This window comes from Gallinula chloropus, assembly GCF_964237585.1.
Source record: "Gallinula chloropus genome assembly, chromosome: 2".
NCBI classification, from domain to species: Eukaryota; Metazoa; Chordata; class Aves; order Gruiformes; family Rallidae; genus Gallinula; species Gallinula chloropus.
Window position 1 is genome coordinate 6,837,800 of NC_140086.1, and position 22,885 is coordinate 6,860,684.

The 22,885-nt window shown below is 41.5% G+C and overlaps 1 protein-coding gene across 1 annotated transcript in view; it reads left to right on the plus strand.

Annotated features, from left to right (window-relative positions):
• The window catches only part of FAM135B (family with sequence similarity 135 member B), a gene marked incomplete at both ends in the record, with an annotated part of 151,570 nt that overhangs the window by 18,115 nt on the left and 110,570 nt on the right, over positions 1 to 22,885 (plus strand). The window contains one exon of the mRNA XM_084280492.1: positions 13,277 to 13,356. Within this exon, the coding sequence (XP_084136618.1) occupies positions 13,277 to 13,356 (80 nt within the window). The remainder of the gene's footprint in view (positions 1 to 13,276; positions 13,357 to 22,885) is intronic.

Here is a 22,885-nt window from a genome sequence, read left to right on the forward strand (position 1 = left end):
ACTGCTCAAAAAATGAATGGTCTGTACAAAAACCTGTACATATTTTGCTCCACATTCAACTCATGAGACAAAAGCATCCAGGTTTCCTTGCTACTATTTGAGTGTTTTTTTATGATTCTGTGCTGAGATCTGAGATTTTGTGCTGAGATCTATTTTAGAAGAGGGAATGCTGCCTCTTTTTTGTGTGTTATATTTCTCTTACTTGTTGCATGTACTACACAGTCACATCTTAATCTGTGTTTACATGTCACAGGAGTTACCCTCATAAATAAGACTGTCCCTGTGAATTAAGAACCTCCTTTTGAGAGAAGCTGAACCATTGCATCTCCATTCTGTTTAACAGGAGAAAATCGAGTTGCACTGAGTTCTAGGAATCAGGCTCCAAAAGAGAACAGAATTAAATTCCTCTCTTAAATCCACCTGAGACATTTTAGGAAATTGCTGACAGAGTTCAAGGAACATCTAGATAATGCTTTTAGTCATATGGTTTAGTTTTAGGTAGTCCTGTGAGAAGCAGGGAGTTGGATTGAGTGATCCTTAGGGGTGCCTTCCAACTTAAGATATTCTGTGATTTTTACAAATCACACAAAGAACATGCTCACCCCAAAACCACCCAAAAAGAAGATATTTCATTTCAGCATAAAACACTGAAGCAGTGTCTTTGCACTCCTGAGATAAATTCCTGTTTTCAGACAGGTACCCTCAGAATTCAGCTGCACCAACGTAGAAATTCTGAATTCCCAGAATTTATGCTGGGTGGTTGTTTTGAATTTCTCTTTGCTGTGTTACCAGCCTCCCATCACTTGGCTCAGTTCTATGCCACTCTGCATAGCCCTTGGGAAGTGCCTTGGGTGCTGTTGCCAGATGCTTTGAACATGCGGTGTTGGGTCAGTGATGTGAAGCAGGGACTGTAACACCAAAGATGAGGCTGCTCTGAGTGTGAATTCCCTTTGGGCTCTTGTAAATGTCAGGCCTTGGTGGGAGGCACTTTCCAGTTGCAGTATGGTAATGTGGCTCCTCTCCTTTTCTTGGTCTGCCAGCCAGCAATGGCTGAAATGGAGCCCAATGACAGCTGATCAGTACTAGACCAGTGGTAGGGTGGGATCATGGGCCAGGACACCATGCTTGAATTGACAGAGATAGAGGTATAGCCATGGATGGAATAAAGCATCTTGACATATCTGGATGATTTTCTTGCATCATTGGGAGTGCTCATGTTGTATGAAACTTCCATTAGTGACAGCAGAATTTAAGGATCACAGAATCACAGAATTGCAGGGGTTGGAAGGGACCTTGAGAGATCATCGGGTCCACCCCCCCTGCCAAAGCAGGGTCCCTAGGACAGGTCACACAGAGAGGTGTCCAGACGGGTCTTGAATATCTCCAGAGAAGGAGACTCCACAACCCCCCTGGGCAGCCTGTCCCAGGGCTCTGTCACCCTCACTATGAGAAAGTTCTTCCGTATGTTGGTGCGGAACTTCCTGTGCTCCAACTTGCAGCCACTGCCCCTTGTCCTGTCCCCACAGACCACTGAAAAGGGGCTGGCTAATTCCCCCTGCATTCCATGCTTAAGATACTTATAGACATTAATTAGATCCCCCCTTAGTCTTCTCTTCTCAAGACTGAACAGCCCCAGCTTATTCAGCCTCTCCTCATAGGGGAGATGCTTCAGGCCCTTAATCATCTTTGTAGCCCTTCTTTGGACTCTCTCCAGGAGATCCCGGTCCTTTTTATACCAGGGGGCCCAGAACTGGACACAATACTTCAGATGGGGCCTGACCAGGGCAGAGTAGAGCAGGAGGATCACCTCCTTTGACCTGCTGACCACACTCCTCCTGATACACCCCAGGATCCCATTGGCTCTCTTAGCCACCAGGACACACTGCTGGTTTATGGATCTGCTGGATGGGCTAAGTGGCAGAACTTATCCTGGGATCATGATTCACTACGTGTCAGATAGCACTGCATCTCCACTTGCCTCATATCCCCAAACTTCCTTCTTTTGGAAACTAGTTCAGGGGCAATGGTTGGAAGACACTCTGGTTCTCTGTTCATTTGGGATTAGACAATTGCCAGGCTGCGAATGAAGTGAAAATCTCACCATCTGATGGGTTAGACATACCCATTTTACCCCCAATCACTTTGTATTTCTGTCTCAAAGTGACTTTAGTTTTCAGTGTTCTGGGAGGTTCTGAGAATCGGATATGAAGTACTTCTCATACTTTTTAAAGCAGCAGCCTCTGAGAAGCCATTTCCTGCCTATCATTTTGTGTTGTCTCCTGTTTACAGGAGTGGGATCCAAAACTTAACAAAATTCCTTACAGATAACCACTTCACCAAACCTCTTTATCCATCTCAGTCCATAAACATTACAAAACCACTCTCAGGACACACCACATTTGTCTTATACTAGTTGAAAAGTTGTGATATAGAAGTTTGAATTAAGAAAGACAGAGTGACCTTCAGAAATGCACATCTCCTTCTATATCTATTAAATCATTGCTGTACAGTGCCTCTTGCTTGCACCCAGAGCAGTTAAGGGTTACTTAACTCTCTGAGATTATCAGGTGCTTCAATTAGAAGACCACAGTCTCACAATCTCTAGTTGTTTGTATAATGTAAGAGCAGAATGAAAATGGTTAGTGCTTGCCTGTGAGACTAAATGAAATTATGTTTTCAAGGTTTCTTATTGCCTTTGAGACAAGGTTGTTAGCGCTCTTATCCTTACTAGGCTCCTAATTTCCCTGCCCTTTCCTTTCCCTGTTTCCTTTCCAACAATAAGGCACGTTTCTTTCATTTCACCCTGTTGTTTTACCATTCTACTGCCTGTTCCTCTTCACCCCTACTTTACTATGCTGTCTGAAAGGGAAGTAAAGGGCAAATTGCTTTAAGAGTATGGATATGGGACCAAATAAAAGGCAGCATTGCTACCTTGGTGAGCATAAAAGGGCAAGTGCCCCTGAGGTGCGCATAAAAGGAGATGTAAAGAGTGCAGGTTGGTGTAATTGTCACAGAGCTGCAGGGATGCAGGGGCTGGAGCTTTTATGGTCTGTAGGGCTGCAAGTTTCTGCAGGGAAGAGATGATCTGCTGAAAAGCTACGAGAAGCTTGAAATATAAAAATGCTCAAGGTTGTGGCTTATCTGCATCCAAATGAAAGTCTTCCCTCAAAAGAGTCAGGTAGCAAGTTCTGATTCACTAAATCAGAATGTGGGAGGTCTGTTAACACTAGTACTCATTTGCAAAAAGCTGTTTATCTTTTCTATGTTGTACCCAGAGCAGCCAGCTCTTGAGAGCTCCTAGCCCTAGATCCAGCACTTAATATGTTACCTATCTGTATTTGATCCAGGGACATGCTGAGCACCGTCAGAAGATGCCCTCACCAGCTGCTTTGGGTGAGAATAAATCATGCCAAGTACCTCACGGGTCTGCAGAACTGGACAGCATTTGGTGTTAAAACAGGATTTTCTTTCAGAATAATAATAAAAAAAAAAAAACTAGGGCTGCCATTCATTTAGAGTTGACTGATTTCCTCTTACAGAATGCAGAGCTCCCTTTGTCATGCTGCCTTGTACCTGCATGTTACAGCCTCCTTAGACAAGAAGCTCCTTTCAGTAGACCCACTGTGCCTTCTAGCTAGAGATGAGCTGCATTACTTACTGTAATGCAAGGAGGTTATGGATTGCCTTCCTCTTTCCCTATTAATTTTAGCCCTACCTTCATCAAAAGTTAAAGAGCCTGAGAACAAATCTGGGGTGAGAATCATAGAAACATCAGGTGATAAATGGCTGCAGAGGGTGCCGCAGTCATGCTTGACTAACCTGCTGTCATGCCCTGGGCATCACTGTGGGCATTACAGAGGATGCTGCCAGACTGTCCTGTCATCTTCTTCAGTGTTTAAGACTGAGCATGGAGAGCTGAGGAAATCCTTCCTCTTGCCACCTTCAACGGCTTATGAAGCGAGAGGAAGGTTCCCTGGGCTGTCCAAGGTGTTTGTCCTATTGCCAAAAAGGTGGGAAGGAAACACCAATGGTGGGAATGGTGATGGCTGCTGTGAGCAGCCACCTACTGGGACCTCGTGTGTCACACACTCTCACTCCTTTTTTCTATATCCTGCCAGGAGCCTGTGGTTGAGCTAGGTCACAAATGCTTCGTGAAATAACATTTAATTCAGGAGGTGTCTGGATCAATGTAGATGTGTATAGATTGAAGAAACATCACACATGTTTTGAAATAACCTCACAATTTTGTTTCAAAGTTTACATTTGAGTTTTATGCTTTTTTTTTTTATCACCTCAGAATACAACAGAATAGGAATAATTTTCCATTTCTTAATGTTAATACTGAATTTAAAATAACTAGGAAGAGCTTTATGCTAATCCACCTAGTATACTTTCCTGAGTCAGTTTACTTCCAGTTCCTCTATTAATGGATCAAAATGTTCCTGTTTCTATGTGCAATTTTGTGGCACAGAGACAAACTCTTTGGTTGCAAAACAAAATATTCTGCTCTCCTATGTAAAGAGAAATATTTTTGTAATTGGAAACACTGTGTATCTGTGGTGGGCTAACCATGTCTAAGGGACAACCCCCCCACCCAGCTGCTCACTCCTGCTCCTCAAGAGGACAAGGGGAGAAAATGGGATGAAAAAGCTCATGGGTTGAGAGAAAGACAGGGAGATCACTTACCAGTTACTGTGTTGGGCAAAACAGACTAAATGGGAGGAAAATTAATTTAATGTATTGCTAATTAAAATGCTGCTGTGAGCACTGTGCTTGCACAGTTTGGGGAGTGATCAGGAGAGGAGAACCTGCCGACAAACCGCCGCTGTGGATGTGTTTGTGAACTACTGACACTGGCTGTTCTTTAGCATTCAGTTTGTCTGAGACATTTTGTAGGCCTTCTTCATGCACGTGGGGTATTTCACATTGTACTTGATTATGTAGCAATGTGATCAGTTTTCTTCTGTGCAGCACAGTCTAATCTACCTGTCTGCCTTCGATGTTAGGTGCCAAATGACCACTTTTTCCCATGTGCTTCTGTTTGAGTAGCCAAAGAACCCACCAAAACCAATTTATAAACAAAAAAAAGACATTAAAGGAGCAGGGGATGGATTCATACAGTGTGCTGCTGTTTGTCTCATGCCTTTTAGAAACTTGTGAAATACTGTTGACTCTGATAGATATGTATCTCCACGAGCAAGGAAAATCATCCATTGTGGGATGCAAAGTTATGGAATTTTTTATGGCTACACCTCCAATTTGTCTCATTGGAGAGAAAGGGGAAATAAACAGTGGTCTGGTTGCCTCCTTTCTCCAGGCTTTCTCCCTCTACCTTCAAGATAGATATTGCTTTTCACTTTTCACTTTTTCAGCATGAAATTAACTGAATGGGATCTTTTTTTGTTTAAGTTTCAGCTCCAGTGTCTGTATAGGAAATAACAGTTTGCTTGGTTGATTATTGACTGTAGATGTTCCCTCTGTCCTGCATAAAATTCCCAAATATGTAGCAGTAGCTCTCACGTGGCAACAAACTCAGGAATCCTCTTCTGGGGATCATCTGTGCAGGACAAAAAGGTCTGTTAGTATTTCCAAAGAGGCAATGCTCTTTTTCCAGCTGAAACCCCCGAGTTCAAACTTTCCTTATGGCCCATAGTTACCTCTTGCATAGAGATGTGAGGTCTCATGTTGTTTTCATGAAGAAATCTGTCTTTCCCCTTGCCTACAAGGCTTTTCCTCATTGACTTCCAAAACAGTGTGCTGCTTGGCTCGCTGGCAGCAGTAATTCAACAGAGATGTCTTGCTGACAGGCTGCTGGAGGGCAAGTTCCACACTGGTCAGAGGAGGGAGGGAAACTCCAGGTTGACTGAGCAGGCTCAGCATACAGGTGCTTTGTTTGCAGTATGTATTAGCTGTTGCTGATTAAAATGTAACCTAACTTGGGATGAAGTTTTAAGCCTTGGAGCTGGTTAGGTGTAATTCAAAGCAGGTGGAAGCTATGTGGGTTTGAACTTGTGTGGCTCCTACAGCAGTGTTGCAGAGGCAGGGTTTTTTTTTTTTTTTAATTTTATTTCCATGCTGCAGGAATGATTAGGGAGGACCAGACTGGTCTGTATGGGCTTCTGGTAGGAGTGATCTAGTTTAATGGTGTGATGCATTGATACTACCCAACGAATTGCCTCTCCAACTACTTATCCCTTCACTCCACAACGCCATTAGCAGTTCAACAGTGTTGGGGACGAAAAGCAGACAGCAGCTTGTAGCACTGGATGAGAGCTGAGATGCTCTGTCATTGATCTGAGAGGAGGAAGCAAGGGGAGGACAGATTCCAAAGTGTCAGTAACAGGGCTCATAGCAGCCTGCTCCCTTGCCTTGCCCTCCAATGCTTTTAATCCTTTGGGATTAGATACTGCCTTGTACTATGGTTAGATCACTAGATGTGGCATGATAAGTTATCTGAGGCAGAAACATTTTATTCTCCTAAAATTAAATATATCCTCTGTGCATTTGAATGCAAGGTAATAATTAAAAAGGACAGCAAAAAACCCTGCACTGTGTTTGATCACTGCTTAACATCTGGGAGTGATCTTGGGGATGCTGAAAGGAGGTCTCACCACTGCAGTGCTGAGATGTTGAAAGGTAGGAGCAGGAGCAGGGGGAGGCAGTGTCACCCAGCACATCTGCTAGTGAAGTCAGGCTCCCAAGGGAGGCTTTAACGTCAGTGCCCTACGTGAGTCAGTACAAGTCATCGGGGACAAACGTGTGTCCAGGCATAGGAAAACAAAGTTAATATTCAAATGATCTATTTCATTTTAAGATGAATAATTCACAAATGGCCAGTGAAGGTGGTGACGGCCTATGGCACGGGGATTGGAATTAGATGATCATTAAGGTCCCTTCCAACCCAAAGCACTGCATGATTCTACAATTCTAAATTCATTGCTGCTAAGTTAACCCACTGTGTCTTGCAGAAGAGAAGGGTCTTAGAGTAGTATGCAGTGACTGTGCAGACAACATTGGTCCTGCAAATAGGAAGGATCCATGTCTTGTAAATCATTAGGAAATTTACTAAACTTCCCCCAGAAGTAAATAGTTGTTTGGGGTTGGGGTTTTTTTGTTTTGTTTTTCATTCCTCCTTCTGTTAGGAGGTTGTTCCATTGTCTTGCTTCTTTGCCAGCTACATCTTCTTAGTTCAAAATTGCATTTATTCATGGGCAGTTTTTTAGTGGTTTTTCTTGTGCCAATGTTTTTCTTTCTTGTACCTCACTCTTTTTCTTGCTTCCTGATGTTTTTCCTCCCAGTGTATTTATAGATGCAGAGGGAATCTGATTGCTCTGTGTTTTGCTGAGTTAAGTGTGCCAAGTTCCTTTAGTTCTTTTCTTAAAATCAGCTTGCTGTTTCCTGATCTTCCCTTTCCAGAGCCTGTTCCACATTAGCTGGATATTTTCTATGATCTTCTTACTAAAGTCTAAATAAGACTTTTTGCACTGCTCTTGTGTTAAAAAAAAAAAAAAACAGCGAAAAGAAACCACTGACCAGATGTTTACTGAAATAGTGGTACTACCTAGCCTAACTCTAATAAGCCAGACTTAGCCTAATTGTAGTAGAGCAGGAATTTCAATTTGTCACTTATTTCCTAATTATTCTTTCTTTCAAAATCTCCCATAAAGCCTTAACAAGGCACACCTTCAGAGACCCATAGTGGTGGCCATTGCAGCCCCTTTGCAAAATGACTGTTGAGCTTCTGCTTAGCACCAACCCTTCTGCACCTTCATTGATTTCTGGGATTTGTTGTAAACATTTATTACCAAGTGTCCAGTTCACATGTCACTTCTACCAAGGTTCTCCAGCTTCATCCTCACACAGCATGCTGACCTTTTTAATTTTGGCACACTGGGTGTGATCTTTTTCAAAGCTTTGTATTCCTTCTCCTTGGCTTTCCTGTCTTTACTCTTCATAAAAATGTAAGCAGAAGGGCAAAATAGAATCACAGAATTATGGAATGGTTTGGGTTGGAAGGGACATAAAGAGCTCTTAAAGTTCCAACCCCCTGCCATATTCAGGGATGCCCTCCTCTAGACCAGGTTGCCCAAAGCCCTATCCAACCTGGCCTTGAACATTTCCAAGGAGGGAGCATCCACACACAGTTCCAGTGCCTCAACACCCTCACAGTGTAGAATTTCTTCATAGCATCTAATCTAAATCTACGCTCCTTCTGCTTAAAGCCATAACTGCTTGTCCTATGACATGCCCCTGTAATCAGTCCTCTCCAGATTTCTTATAGGCCCCTTCAGGTACTTGAAGGCTGCAATAAAGTCTCCCTGGAGCCTTCTCTTCTCCAGGCTGAACGAGCTCAACTCTCTCAGTGTGCCTTTGCAGGAGAGGTGCTCCAGCCCTCTGATCATCTTTGTGGCCTCCTTGGGTCTTGCTTCATCAGCCCCATGTCCTTCTTATCACAGAATAGCAAGGTTGGAAAAGACCTTTGAAGATCATCGAGTCCAACCATTCCCATCCTATGCTAAACCATATCCCTAAGTACCTCATCAACCCTTTTTCTGAACACATCCAGGGATGGTGACTCAACACCCTCCCTGGGCAGCTTGTTCCAGGCCCTGACAACTCTTTCAGTAATTTTATTTTTTACTAATATCCAAACTAAACCTACCCTGGCACAGCTTCATGCCATTTCCCCTTGTTCTATCTCCTGTCACCTGGCTGAAGAGACCATCGCCCACCTCTCTACAACCTCCCTTCAGGTAGTTGTAGGTGGTGATAAGGTCTCCCCTCAGCCTCCTCTTCTCCAGGCTAAACATCCCCAGTTCCCTCAGCTGTTCCTCATATGATTTGCCCTCCAGCCCCTTCACCAGCCTGGTTGCCCTTCTCTGTCCTTATGTTGAGGACCCCAGAGCTGGACACAGTACTGCAGGTGGAATCTCAGGAGAGCAATGCAGAGGGGCAGAATCACCTCCTTTGACCTGCTGGTCACACCACTTTTGATGCAGCACAGGACATGTCTGGCTTTCTGGGCTGCATGTGCACATTGCCAGGTCTCTTTGGTGACATCTATTGTGCCTGAGTTTGGAGGATGTGATCCTTGAGTACTAACCAGCTATGTTGTACGTCTTGGTCTCACTATTACTTGCACTGGTACATCCAAGAGGGCTGCAGGGCAGTGGAGTGGGGAGCAGAGATATTTATCAGTGTTTGGTGCTGAAGAAAATGTATGGCACTCTGCATCTTGCAGGGGCCTGTATTTTGATCAGGAAAATTGTCCTCCTGACAATGCCCACAGTATTGTGAAGTAACATCCAACTTCACAGTGTGGGATCAGAAAACTTAGTTTTTCTATTTTTGCTTAGGCATAAAAGTCACTGTTTGACTCTTCCTCCCTGCTTGCAAAGCCTCAGAGGAAGCTCTAAGGAGGAATGGATAATATTTGCCTCCCTTATGATTTAAATATTGATATGTGGCTTAAAAATAGGAAAAAACAGATAATGGGTTTTATTCAGTTTCCTGTATGGATGGTTTTTATTTTAACTGGACAAGAGGTCTGGTGAAACTCAGGATGTCTTTAGCTTATTCTGGCCACCCAAGGTGAAGCTGTTCTTTGCTCATATTCTGCTTGTGATATTTATAACCTCCTTTGGAGCTGCTGTTCATGTTTTCTGTGAAAGTTTCATGGAAAAATGACTTGTTCTCAGAGATTTTCAGGGAAACGATTCAATTTAAAAAGGAATAAACTGATAAATCATGAGTTTTTCTATTAAATTTAAATGTAATCTTTGGGTTGGAGCCTTTAACACTTCGACTGCCCTGTGTGTTAATTCCCATGAATGTCACTGGCGTGTTGGGGAAGTTCAGTCCTCGACATGGTTCTCTGACATTAATCTAATCGACCACCAGTGTTCCTACCTTGAGGTGCAAGGCAGGGCAACATACACATACACAATTGCACAAATCTTTAAACAACAGGATATATATATGTCTCCTGTGTTTTCTGGGCATAGGACCATTCTCTAGTCTTTCCTTAGGAAGAATCTATCTAATTCCATGATGGTTTATACTGAAATTGCATTATCAAGGCCAGACCTTTCAGCATCAGGTGCCAAAATCAGGTGCAGCAAATCATTTACTAACTCATTAATGTAATTATTTTCATTAAGAATGAAAATATTTAGTCACCTACAAAATGCAGCATTTTGTAGTGCATTCCTTAGTATCACAGACCTTACTAGTCTCCAGATTCTCTTTTCATCTGGACCTTTAACCTCTGATTTTAACCTTAATGGTTAACCTTTATGGCTTTTTGATATCCAAGGCTGTACTGTAGTCAGCAGTTCTAGTCCAGATAATGAATGAAGCCAAGCTCTGCTCAGCATTCTTTCTTGGGAGCTGAATGTCTCAAATCTACTGATAGTTTTGACCACAGGTTCACTGAACCTGGCACCTTAGGCACATACATATAATATCCCCAGCTTTAAGTGACTTAGTATCGAGCCTAATGAAAGTGTTTAGGACTGCTTTAGATGCTTCTGAACATGAAACACATGAGGAAATCAGAATGATTTGGGGTTTGAAGGCACCTTAAGGATGATCTAGTTCTGACCCCTTGCCATGGACAGGGACAGCCTTTACCAGTTCAGGTTGCCCTTGTGCCTCTGCCAGGGAAGGCAGAGATTGTCTCAGTGTGGCAGTAGGCAGCCAGGTGGATATTTCCTGAATGGACTGCAGGGAAGGGATTGATTATTACTTCCATCTCCATCCCCCTGAGCTGCTTGGGAGGAGTCAGAAAGAGAGAAGCTGAGCCTGGGAAGAAGGGGATTGGGGGATGTGTTGCTTTAATGTTTGGTTTTGTTTCTTACTACTCAATTGTGAATAAATTAAATTTATTTTCCCCGAGTCTGGTTTCCCTATAACAGTAACTGGTAAAGGATCTTCCTGTCTTTATCTCATCCTATTTTTTTTACCACATTTTCTCCCACTATCCTGATGATAAGGGGGAGCAAGAGAGTGTCTGGGTGGCAGTTTGGCCCTTAGCCAAGGATAACCCACCACAATCTCAAGCAGCAAAAATCTAAAGGAGGTAGAGAGACAGTTATAGGATGTTATTCTCAGGAGAAAGTCTTGTGGAATGGCCATGTAGTAAAACATTAATATTTGCATACTGAGGAGTGTTCTGTTACACTGCTGTGGCAATCCTCCTTTAATACCACATTGTTGTTATTTGGAAATAATTAGACTGCATGGATAGTCCAAATAGAGTATTTTTGTTAATTAAAAAAATTGTATTGCATATAATTGTAATGCAAATACAAAGGTTCTTAAGGCATAATTATTGCACTTGCTCTGGAAGAAATCAAGAGCAATGGCATTAATTAAAAACTCCTACTATAGTGCAAAGACAGTGTAAGGGAGAGAAAGATTTGCTGTTGTTTTCAATTACATGCTGCATGTATCTACAGTTGAGCTGCTTTTATTTTCTTTTTTGAAAGCTGAAATGCAAATGGACAGTTTTCATGCCTGAGTTCTGGCCTAAAATAGATACCTAAGAATATCAAAGGTTGTGCTTGAATTATATCCAGGTTTGCAAGGACCTGCCAGTTGGAGCAGGCAGGGTAACGTGAGCTTTGAGCTATGAAGGACCATGACACAACTGCCTCTGAGGTGGTGGGTTTTTTTCTCTCCATCAAATCCCTTTCTTTAGCTTCTAACCTAGCAGAGGTGGATCTGGTTTATCCACTGTTAAGATTTCATTGGTAAGTTTAACCTTACCATAATGACTTTTGGTACTGGATAGACCTTTACAGGTATAATTTAACCTTTGTTTTTGTGCTTAAAGGCTCAGGTACAAATCAGACCCAAAAAATCTGCAAGTACCTGTGAGATATGAGATGTAAACAAATACATTGAGCAGAGTGTAGGGGGGAAGATGCAGAGAAAGAGGGATTGACACCAACATGGTGTTACAGCAGCTCAGTGGGAGATCTGCAAACAAGAGGAGTTACCCTGAGCTGCAGTGTGCTGGATTAGGTGCTGTACTGTACACTGCCTCTTAATCATCATTCATTAAAGTGGTAATGAGAGAAAACTGGGATGAGGTTTTTTTTCTTTTTTAGGCTGAGGTCAGATTTGCAGACTTTCTGAAGCAACCTGAACCGTGTGTAACTTAAGCTGGAGAATTGGCTGATGTTTTCTGTCTTTATCTAACATAATGATCATCTGTTGGACAGCAAATAACTAGAATACAGCTCAGTTAGGTGTGATTAATGGTAACTTTTTCATGATATGTTTGCCTCAATACAAAATAACAGAATGATAATCATTGTATAAACTGAATTTCCTAAGTGTGAGATTAGCATATTTGTTGTCTTTCCACATTACCTCTTTCTTTCTTTTGTGTTAAATTTTTGTCACTCCTTGTCTGCTCTCACTGCCTTTTATAGAATCATGGAATGTGTTAGGCTGGAAGGGACCTTTAAAGGTCATCCCCTGCAGTAAGCAGGGACATCTTCAGTAGATCAGGTTGCTCAGAGCGCCATCAAGCCTGACCTTGAGTATCTCCAGGGATGGGGCCTCCACTACAGAATCACAGAATGTTAGGGGCTGGAAGGAACCTCGAAGATCATCTACTCCAACCCCCCATCAGAGCAGGATTGCCTAGATTAGCTCACACAAGAACTTGGACCTCTCTCTGGGCAACCTGTTCAGTGATCTGCCACCCTCATATCGAACATTTTTTTCCTATTAATCCAGCCTAAATCTCCCGTTTCCGAGTTTGAAGCCATTGCCCCTCATCCTATTGCTGCATGCCCTCATGAACAGTTCTTCCCCAGCTTTCTTACAGGCACCTTTCAGATACTGGAAGGCCAGTGTAAGGTCCCTCTGGAGCCTTCTCTTCTCCAAGCTGAACAAGCCCAACTCTTTCAGCTGGTCTTCATAGGAGAGGTGCTCCAGCCCTTTGATCATTTGTGTGGCTTTCCCTTGATATCATAGAAATATCATAAGACATTTCTCTGTCTCTTTTCCCTACAAGCTAAGAGCTTTTCAGAATCTTTCCTCATTAGTCACATGTTAGGACTGTGTGTCCATTCTGACTACTGTAAAATAAGAAGGACTTGATTAAAATCTGTATAAAACCACTTTAGTTCCAAAGCAGAAGATGGTCAGTGCCTCTGAGCATGCTGTTCTCTTGATGTCCAGGATGTGTTTGCACAGATTTTTAGGTGGGATCAAGTGGTTGCCTGTGATCATCATGTCATTTCAAATTTTTTCTCCACAGGTATTACCAGATAAGAGCTGGACTGAAGATCCCATCCAGGATTCCCCACAGGCTGTTTGCTACGATTGCAGGACAGACAGGTAAGTCGGTCCCAGAGGGATGTGAGATTACTGGAGGTGGGGTGGGATGGAGGAGAAGGGTGTGTATGAGCAACTGGTGCAGTAAGGTCATGGATTTCAAAATATGTTGTTGAATTTGGATCCAAACCCAAATTTCCCTAACTGTCCGTGGCTGTTCAGCTCTCTGCTGTGGTATGGGTTGTTACTGAGTTTTGGTTGTTACTGAGGCTTGGTTTTTGGGGCTTGTATCTGAATGAAAGCTCGTTCAGACTGGGTCATGCTTAAAGGAGATGGTAAAGAGCAGTGGAATGAAGTTCTGCTGAGGTGTACAGGGTTGGTCCAGGAGAGCACTGAGCAATCCAAATGTAAGTTAGAGATATGGGTTTTGTTCTGGACTTGCAAAAGCTGTGGAGCCTTATGAATTATACTGGGACTGAAGGAAGTGAAACCAAAATTGCATACTAGGAGAAGCTGTGCATGTAAAGAGAATACTTTACAACCTCTCTTAAGGGTTTGGGGAACATTGAATATTGTCATGTGGTGCTGCAGAGTAGGAGCATCTAAATGAGTGTAGCACTGAGTGTTAATAGAAACCTAGTCTACAGCTAGGTTCAGGCTGGAGGAACTGGTGCAGGCTTGGATGCACAGCCCTTAGCATATGGATATTCACTGGTAGAGCAATGTCATACCATAGGATTGTTTCAGAATTTTCTCTGATTTTGTCCTGGGGTATCTTCATTATTTGGACATTTCTGGACAGATATCACAGTCTGGCATACCTGTTAATTTATTGCAACATATTATTAGCAGCATAGATCCTGTAACTGCTTGTGGAATCTAAACTGCTCTTGTTGGGATTTTGTGTCAGAAGAGCCAAGGGAATTCTTCCCATCTTATCTGCAATTATTCTCACTTATATGTGGTTTCCTTGCAGATAATGGAAAGACTTGGCTTACTATTCTAACCAATTGCTGGATGAAAATTCATAGAATCATAGAATGGTTTAGGTTTCAGTCTTCTAGCTCCAAGCCTCTGCCATGGCCAGGGGACACCTTCCACTAGACCAGGTTGCTCTGAGTCCTGTCATTTCAGTGCTAAAAATAGCTTGTAGAGAACAACTTCTAGAGTCCTTTTGACTCAGTATTGCGCACAGAGGAAGGAAAAGTGCAAGTGCAAGCATTGCTAAGCTTGGATATCACGTTTTGTTTTGGTTTATTACCTTTTAAATTTGAAATACTCCAGCTTAATATTCTTTGGTTAAAGGTTCTCTATTCTTTAAGTTAAAATGATCTTAGATTTGTTTGGGTTTTTTTTCAAATCGGAAATCTGGCTCAATTCAACAGATATATTGATCCACAAATGTATTATACAAATTATATTTGCATAAAATGGAAAAGAGTTAAACAAAAATTTATATGGGACATAAACAAACCTAGTAAGAGTCCTAGTTTGGGAGGCTTTGTAGTGTGAATAATCCCCAAGGGAAAAAAGAAAACTATTTTTGATCACATTTCAGTGTAATTTGTCCCTAGAGTATTCACAATCCCCTTGAGTTCCTTTCCTCTCTGGAAATGTCCTCAATTTCCAGTCATTTCTTGCATAGACAGGCTTGAACTAATGAAATTCTCTCAGTGTGAAGATATCTATCATTTTGCTTTCTAGGAGTAAACCCCCCTCAACAACAAACAACAAAACACATTATTCCTGTTCTTCATTAAGCCTTGGATGGCTATATGAATTAGGAAAGAAACTCAACTATTTTATCTGTTTTTTATTCAGTTTAGTATTTCCTTCTTCCTAATAGACCTTCAGTGTCCCATCTTCATTCACCTCTGCTCAAAAAGATCTGTATTAAAGCACGGGCAGGAGAGAGGCAAGGCAGGCTGTGGTTACAGGATTAGCAGCTGACTTTCATAGTGCTAATGCAATCCAGACTGGAGTCTAATAGCTTTATAGGGCTAGCATCAAGACAGGGGGTATTTAAGCTGTTAAAGCTTTAAACAGTTTTTCCTTGGCTATCTTCACAAGTACTTAATTGATTTCATAGGCCTGCAAGAGAGCATCATTTAATGGGACTGAACTTAAAGGCAAACAGGCCATAATGTTCTTTTTGTTCTCCTTCCACTGATCTCTCTCAGTGTGGGGATAGCTGGGATAGGACTAATTCCATTTCTGTGCATGTTTCAGTAAGACATCCCTGTTCAAGTTGTATATTAACAGAACAAGGGTGTTATAAAATAGTGAATGAGCTCCTACCTTACAAAACCAAATGAATACAAAATAGGTGGGATTCATGAGTTTGGTTTAAAGGAAATATTGTTAATCTTTATCAGGTTCTTAGCACCTCTGAGAACTGGGAATATATTTTGAAGATAATTGTAAATTTTTAAAGTAAAACCTGTGAATATATGCAGTAATAGAATCTATAAAATATATAAATATAGAACATAAATAAGAGCAGGTATTTCTCTTCCAGTGCATGTGGTCCTTTATTTTTATTAAATTCTGCAAGATTTGCATTAAAAACATGGGAACTGTCAGCGTTAGTGATGTTAGTGATGCTTGCTTCCCAGTAGATGTTTTCAGCAACTGGGGGATAGAAATAAAACTTGGTTTTCAAGAATTCAGGAAAGAGGAAGGTAAAACCTGTATCAGGCTCAGTGGCTGGCACCCAGACCAACAGCAAGGACTCCATCCATTAGGCAGAACCTGACAACCCTCTACATGGTCTATGTGTTGGCTGCATCCTGTCTGCATTGTGGGAAGAAGAAGGGCTATGTGCCCTAGTCAATGTGCTGGAGACCAGTAGTCTCTTCTGGTTTGGTCACTGAGGTCATCAAGGCTGGACTTTTATTCACTCAAGCTCTATGAATGTAAGTATGTCATGTAACACACATACACATATATAAACACATATATAAACTTCCATAAAAATGCATACATGCCAATCATACTCCTAAGAATTTTTAGCAAGGTGGCTTTCATTAAAGACAAGAAAAGACTGGTGGCCAGTGACATCTTCAGCAATAAAGAGAGGGAACGAGGCTTGTTGTGAACAGTGTTTAGTTTCTGTCATGCAGGTTTCTACCCTCATGAAATTTAGCTGCTTGTCTTTGACTAGATACCATGACTGATGCAGCCTGCTTTTGGCTTACAAAGGACAAATTACGCCCTCTGCTTGTTCTTGTGCAGCTTATAACAGCATTGGCTTCAGTATCAGCTCTGTAGGTCTGAGCTAATGCAGACATATCTTAAAGCTAAACCTTAGAAATGCCTTTCTGAGTGTTATTTATGGGTCTTTTGCTTCTGATGCTCTTCAGCAGCACGACTTGTTAAACTTGTTCTGTCATGGTGTATCTACCTGCAGCATACAGGAACTGGGAAAGTGAATATACCCTAAGTAATACATTTATATAGCTAGCTCCTTGGATGAGGTGTTTTATCATCCACTAAGTCTCTTCCATAAGTTTTTAGGCCACCATATAAATTTTGATAAAAGGATTCATAGAAGTTATGAATATGCTGTCACTCAGTGATTTCCAGTCTATAGACACAAGTTGAAAGACTGCATGAACTTATCTTAAAAACCATATATTTAAAACATTTCTATTTTAAAGGTTACCCATAAGCACACATGATCATTGGTCAGTATACTGGGAGAAATAACACTGGTCAGAAACAGTTAGGATTATCTGGTTTATCTTGATTTCCCTTCACCACCTGAAAGAGCGTAGAAAGGTGGAGACCAGGAGAACAGTATAGGTGAGGGTTACTTAAGGAAGATGGTATACATGGAGTTAATGTTAACAGCATTACTGCCTGCAAAGAATAAGTTATTCTTAAAGATGCCAGCTAAGCCAAATCTCAGCAAATGTATAAATTTTAATTTCCTCTGCAGTGTTTTGCAGTAGTTTACCCACCACCTGGATGCATTAGTGTTTTGAGAGAGAATTATTCTTTATTAGTGAAAGTTGCTGCCAGGTTTTTTAATATGTTCTGTTTTTAGACCCACTATAGCTCATTCTCATGTACTGCAGTCATGGATTGTTGCTTGCCTATCAGTTTGCCTAGCTGTTTACCTCACAGGCCAAGGAAATTGTTTTGGTGGCTGAACATTAAGAAAAGAAATTGTTTGGCATGGAATGGAATGCAAGTAAAGAAATTACTTAGGGCTTCGATTTGTGTCCAGATTCCCTTTGTTTCTCTCATCCAGAAGCACTACATTACTAATTTTCAAAATTTTTCAGAGACAAATATTTTTGAAAACTTGGCCTGAAAAATCTAATATCAACTAATACAAAGTATTTAATTAAAAGAAATAAAATAAATTGGCCAGGCTAATCTTCATTTGATTGTAGCATGGTTCCACCTAATTTTAGTCAATTAAATTGTTAAGAGTCATTGGCAGTCAAGGAATGTGGTTCTTACATCATACAAGATGGGGGATAAGATGCAATATTTGTTCAAGACAAGTCAAGAAAAAGTAGCTTTTACTGCCATTACACATTAATTCATTTGATTTGGGATGTCAAGATGTTTCATTTACACACAGTTTGCTGCTTTCTCATAGAATGGAATATCTGACATTATGTGACAAGAAAAAATGAGCATGACTTAAACTGTGATGTGTGAAAAGTAAAGTGGGAGAGAGTACCAGAAAATGAAGAACACTGCTGTAACCAGTGTCTGCATTGGGCTATACACAGAACGATGTTCATGATCTCAGAATCACAGAATGGAAGGGGTTAGAAGGGGCCTCTGCAGATCATCTAGTCCAACCTCCCCCTGCTAAAGCAGGATCACCGGTAGTGGGTTGCATAGGATCACGTCCAAGGGGAATTTTTGTGTCTCCAGAGAAGCAGAGCTCACAACCTGTCTGGGCAGCCTGCTCCAGTGCTCTGTCACCCTCAGGGTAAAGAAGTTTTTCTTCATGTTCAGATTAAACTTCCTGTGTTCCAGTTTGTGCCCATTACCCCTTGTCCTGTCACTTGGCACCGTTGAGAAGAGTTTAGCCCCTTCCTCTAGACATCCACCCTTTAGATGTTTACAGGTATTGACAAGATCCCCTCTGTCTTCTCCAGACTAAACAGACCCATCTGTCTCAGCCTTTCATCATAAGAGAGATGCTCCAGTCCCCTCACCATCTTTGTAGCTCTCCACTGGACTCTCCAGTAGTTCCTTGAACTGGGGAGCCCAGAACTGGACACACTGCTCCAGAGTATGTTCAGTGCCTCACCAGAGCAGGGTAAAAGAAAACGATAACCTCCCTTGACCTGCTGGCCACGCTCATCTTAATGCACCACAGGATACCATTTGCCTTCTTGGCCATGGAGGCACATTGCTGGCTCATGAATAACTTGCTGTCCACCAGGACTCCCAAGTCCTTCTCTGCACAGCTGCTTCCCTGATCAACCTGTACTGCTGCCATTCCGCCCTAGGTGCAGGACCTCACACTTGGCATTGTTGAACTTCATTATATTCCTCTCCACCCAACTCTTCATCCTGTCCAGGTCTTGCTGAATGTCAGCAGAGTCTTCTGGTGTTATCAGACACTCCTCCCAGTTTTTTATCATCAGTAAACTTGCTGAGGGTACACTCCATCCCTTCATCCAGGTCACTGATGAATATGTTGAATAAAACTAGACCAATACTGAACCCTGGGGCACACCACTAGGTACAGGCCTCTAACTAGACTGCACTACTTATCACAGCCCTCTGAGCTCTGCCATTCAGTCAGTTCTCAATCTACCTCACTGTCTTCTTACCTAACAACTCACACTTGCTATGCTTACCTATGATGAAGTTATGGGAGACAGTGTCAAAAACCTTACTGAAGTCAAGGCATCCACTGCTCTCCCTTCATCTACCCAGCCAGTCATGACATCATAGAAGGCTATCAGATTGATCAAGCATGATTGACCATGGTGAATCCATGCTGACCATTCCCGATAACCTTCTTTCCCTCCACATGCTTAGAGATGACGCCCAGAATGAGCTGCTACATCACCTTTCCAGGGATGGGGGTGAGGCTGATTGGCCTGTAGTTTCCTGCATCCTCCTTCTTCCCCTTTTTGAAGACTGAATAACCCCCTCTGAATGCTTTTCCTATAAATTAAATGTTGATTTGTGACTACCTTGCACCTAAGTCCTAATTTTAAGGGTGATTTATGTTTCTGATATGCTACTTAACTAACTGGTTTTGCCTGTTTTTAATAAACTATTAGCGATCCTAATCTCTTTATTAGTATTTGGATATCTCCAAGAAGTTCCTGGTGAAGAAATTCTGCTTTGATTATTAAAGAAAATCCTTTTCTTGTAAACGGCTTCTTAATGCAGTCAAAACAAGCATTTGCAGTTAGTTGCTCATTAGAGCAAGAAGAAACAGCACCGTGACTTGTGAAACAGTGTGAAATTGCAGTCATTAGTTTCAATAACTTTTTGAAAGGTAATTTCTGCCTCCATTAAGTGAAGACAAGCTTACTGCTTTTGAAGCATGAGAAAAGGGAGGAGAGATTCATGTTTTAGCACACACACACGGGTTTGTTTACAAAGCCTATTAAAATAACCTGAAAACAAGCATGTAATTTAAATACAAAGTATACCTGATAATACAAATTATATCTAGAAGGTACCTTACTGTGAGAAGTTATTTTGAGAATGAGTTGTTTTAGGAAACCTCATTATCTGTGAGATCATAAGAGATGGTCAGCCATTTTAAGAACTGTTAATCCACAGTCTAAACATAACTAATTTTATAATATTCCAAGAAAAAAGAAAAAACAGAGAAGAAAAGGAGAAAAGGGGGAAACCAAAATTAGCCCGGATTGACATGCTACTTTTGTGAGCATGTGTCAATCCTCTTCCAGTCAAGGCCTTTCATAAATGGCTCAAAGGATGGAAGCTGAAAAGATTTTCCATTGCAGAAGACCCTGAAGTATGGAGAACATACCCTTCTACCCTCCAGAAGCAGATCATGAGGACATCAGTGGGTTAGGCCACAGTCTTGGAGATGCTGAACAGCATACCAACCCAAAATTGAGAACTGCTCAGTGGAGATAGGCAGAACTAGGTAGGGCCTGAAAGCACCAACATGTGCCACAAGTCTCTTCCCTAGGCAGTGAGTCAGAGACACAAAACTGAATCATCAGTGGCCATCTGAAGGTATGGCAGAAACAGAATGCAGTTGTTCAGATACATAGAGCCAACACAGTATTTCTGCTGCTTGAGGCTGAGAACAAACTCCAGAACAAACTCCAAATCTGTGGTTAAATAGGCTTTTTCAGACCTGCCACTCCAGCGTGAATTAATCTTCCCAGAGCTCTCTTCTCTTTCAGGTTTACTTACATGTCTCTCATTTCCACACACAGTGATTCTTGCCTTGCTGCCTTCAGTCTAATGAAAGGTTCAAGTCTTGCAAGGCCTTTAAATTTCACCACTGTCAAACATTGAATAGTCATTTATACTAAGTCAGTAGGTAAATTATAGCCAGACAACTGTATCCTCCTGCTCTGTGCTGATGTAAAACTATGTGGTGTCCTATTGTGATTTCCCATGATTTACTCAGGGAATTTTCTCATCTGAATTAATATTTGGGCTAAATGCATGGAGTGTCAGCTACACAGGTGACACAACAAACAAATATTTGCTCACCTAAGATTCCAAAGCACAGTATTATTTTCATAAGTGAATTCTCTAACTGAACAAGGGTTACAGGGAACTTAAAATGAATTTAGAAACAGAAATAAAGGGTTACAAAAAGCACAGATTCTGGGTTTTTTTTTAACCAAACATTATTTAAGAAAGCAACGACAAAACTTCCTGCTGATCCTAAGTGGGTCAGCTATTCTATCATCTCACATTTCATCATGTCTGAGAAATGAACCTTGGTTTACAGACCAATACAGAGATAAGAGACTTCATTTATGTCAGGATCTTTCATACAAGGAAATTAATAGGACATCTTGCTTTTTATCGTCAGCGGATCTATGTATGGGTAGAGAAGCAGTTTTATGTAATTCTTTCCATGAGGCTAATTCAAAATGTCAAAAGGCAAGGTTAAGATAAAGGATTCATCTCAGAAAAGTGCAGCTTTAATCAAAAGTCACACTGAGGGAGAAAAAATGGGAACTTTTTGATCAAGCAATTTAAAAATAATGGTGTCTTCTTTAGAAATTATTTATCCTAAATATAACATCTGCATTTATTCCAAATATAAATATGCTAAACATAATATTTCAGAATGAAAACAAGTCTCTTCAAATATTTAAATAGGGAAATGATGAGACATCGAAAGAATTTGTGCCTGAAAAATGTGGTCTTTGCACTTTCAAACTAGGCTTATTTTAGCTCAGCTGTAAAAATGGATGGTCTGCATGAGTACTCCTCTCACAGAGGTGTATTTTCAAGCCTTCTAAAAAGCAGATGTGCAACTCCATACATGTGGATAAATATAGCAGGTTCAACCATAGTTTTTTGTCCTAAGACACTAAATCTTCCAAATTCACTGTTTATTTGAATCACAGAATCATAAAGCACCAGGTTAGAAGGGACCTCAAGGATCAGCTTGTCCAACTTTCATGGCAAAAGCACTGTCTAGACAAGATGGCCCAGCACACACTGTCCAACCAGATCTTACAAGTGTGCCACATTGGGCAATCCACCTTTTCCCTGGGAACATTATTCCAAAGGCTGATTGTTATTGTGAAAAATTTTCCTCTTGTGTCCAATTGGAATGTCCTCAGCAGTATCTTGTACATGTCACCCCTCATTTTTCCATGTGACTCCTTGTATAAAGGGAGTCTCCATCTTATTTGTAGCCACCTTTTAAGTACTGGAATATGGTGATAGGGTGTCCCTTAAGCCTTCTTTTATCAAGGCTGAACAAACCTGATTCTCTCAGCCTTTCCTCACAGAGAAGGCTTCCCTGTCCTTTGATTATCCTTCTGGCCCTCCTCTGGATTCTCTCCAGTGCGGCCACATCTTTTTTTTTTTTGTATAGTGGGGACCAAAACTGAACACATTATCCCATGTGTGGCCTGATATGTACTGAGTGGGATAATGACATCTTTATCTCTGCTGGTGATGCCCTTGTTGATGCAACCCAGCATCACGTTGACTTTCTTTGCTGCTGCAGCAGCACACTGTTCACTTATACTGAGCTTGTTGTCTACCAGATTCCCAGGTCACATTCCACTTGGCTGCTCCCCAGCCAGGTGGATCCCAGTCTCTGCTGCACTCCTGGGTTATGTTTTCCCAGGTGCAAATCCTTACACTTGTCCTTGTTGAACTTCACAAGGTTCCTGTTAGCCCACTCTTCCAGCCTACCTGTTTGTATTGCTTCAATCTTTTTTCTTTTGAGCCTGAAGGTCTCAACTTTCCGTAGAAAGGTACTTCTGAAAGTGGGATGTCAAAGTGGGCTAACTAAATAGCCTATCACAGCTTAAAATCTGCAATAAGATCTAATATTTTGTGTTCACTGAGTGCCAAAAAGGTGAAATTGCATTAAAAAATTGATAACTTGCAGCAAATTGTGAAAATCTTGACAATCGAC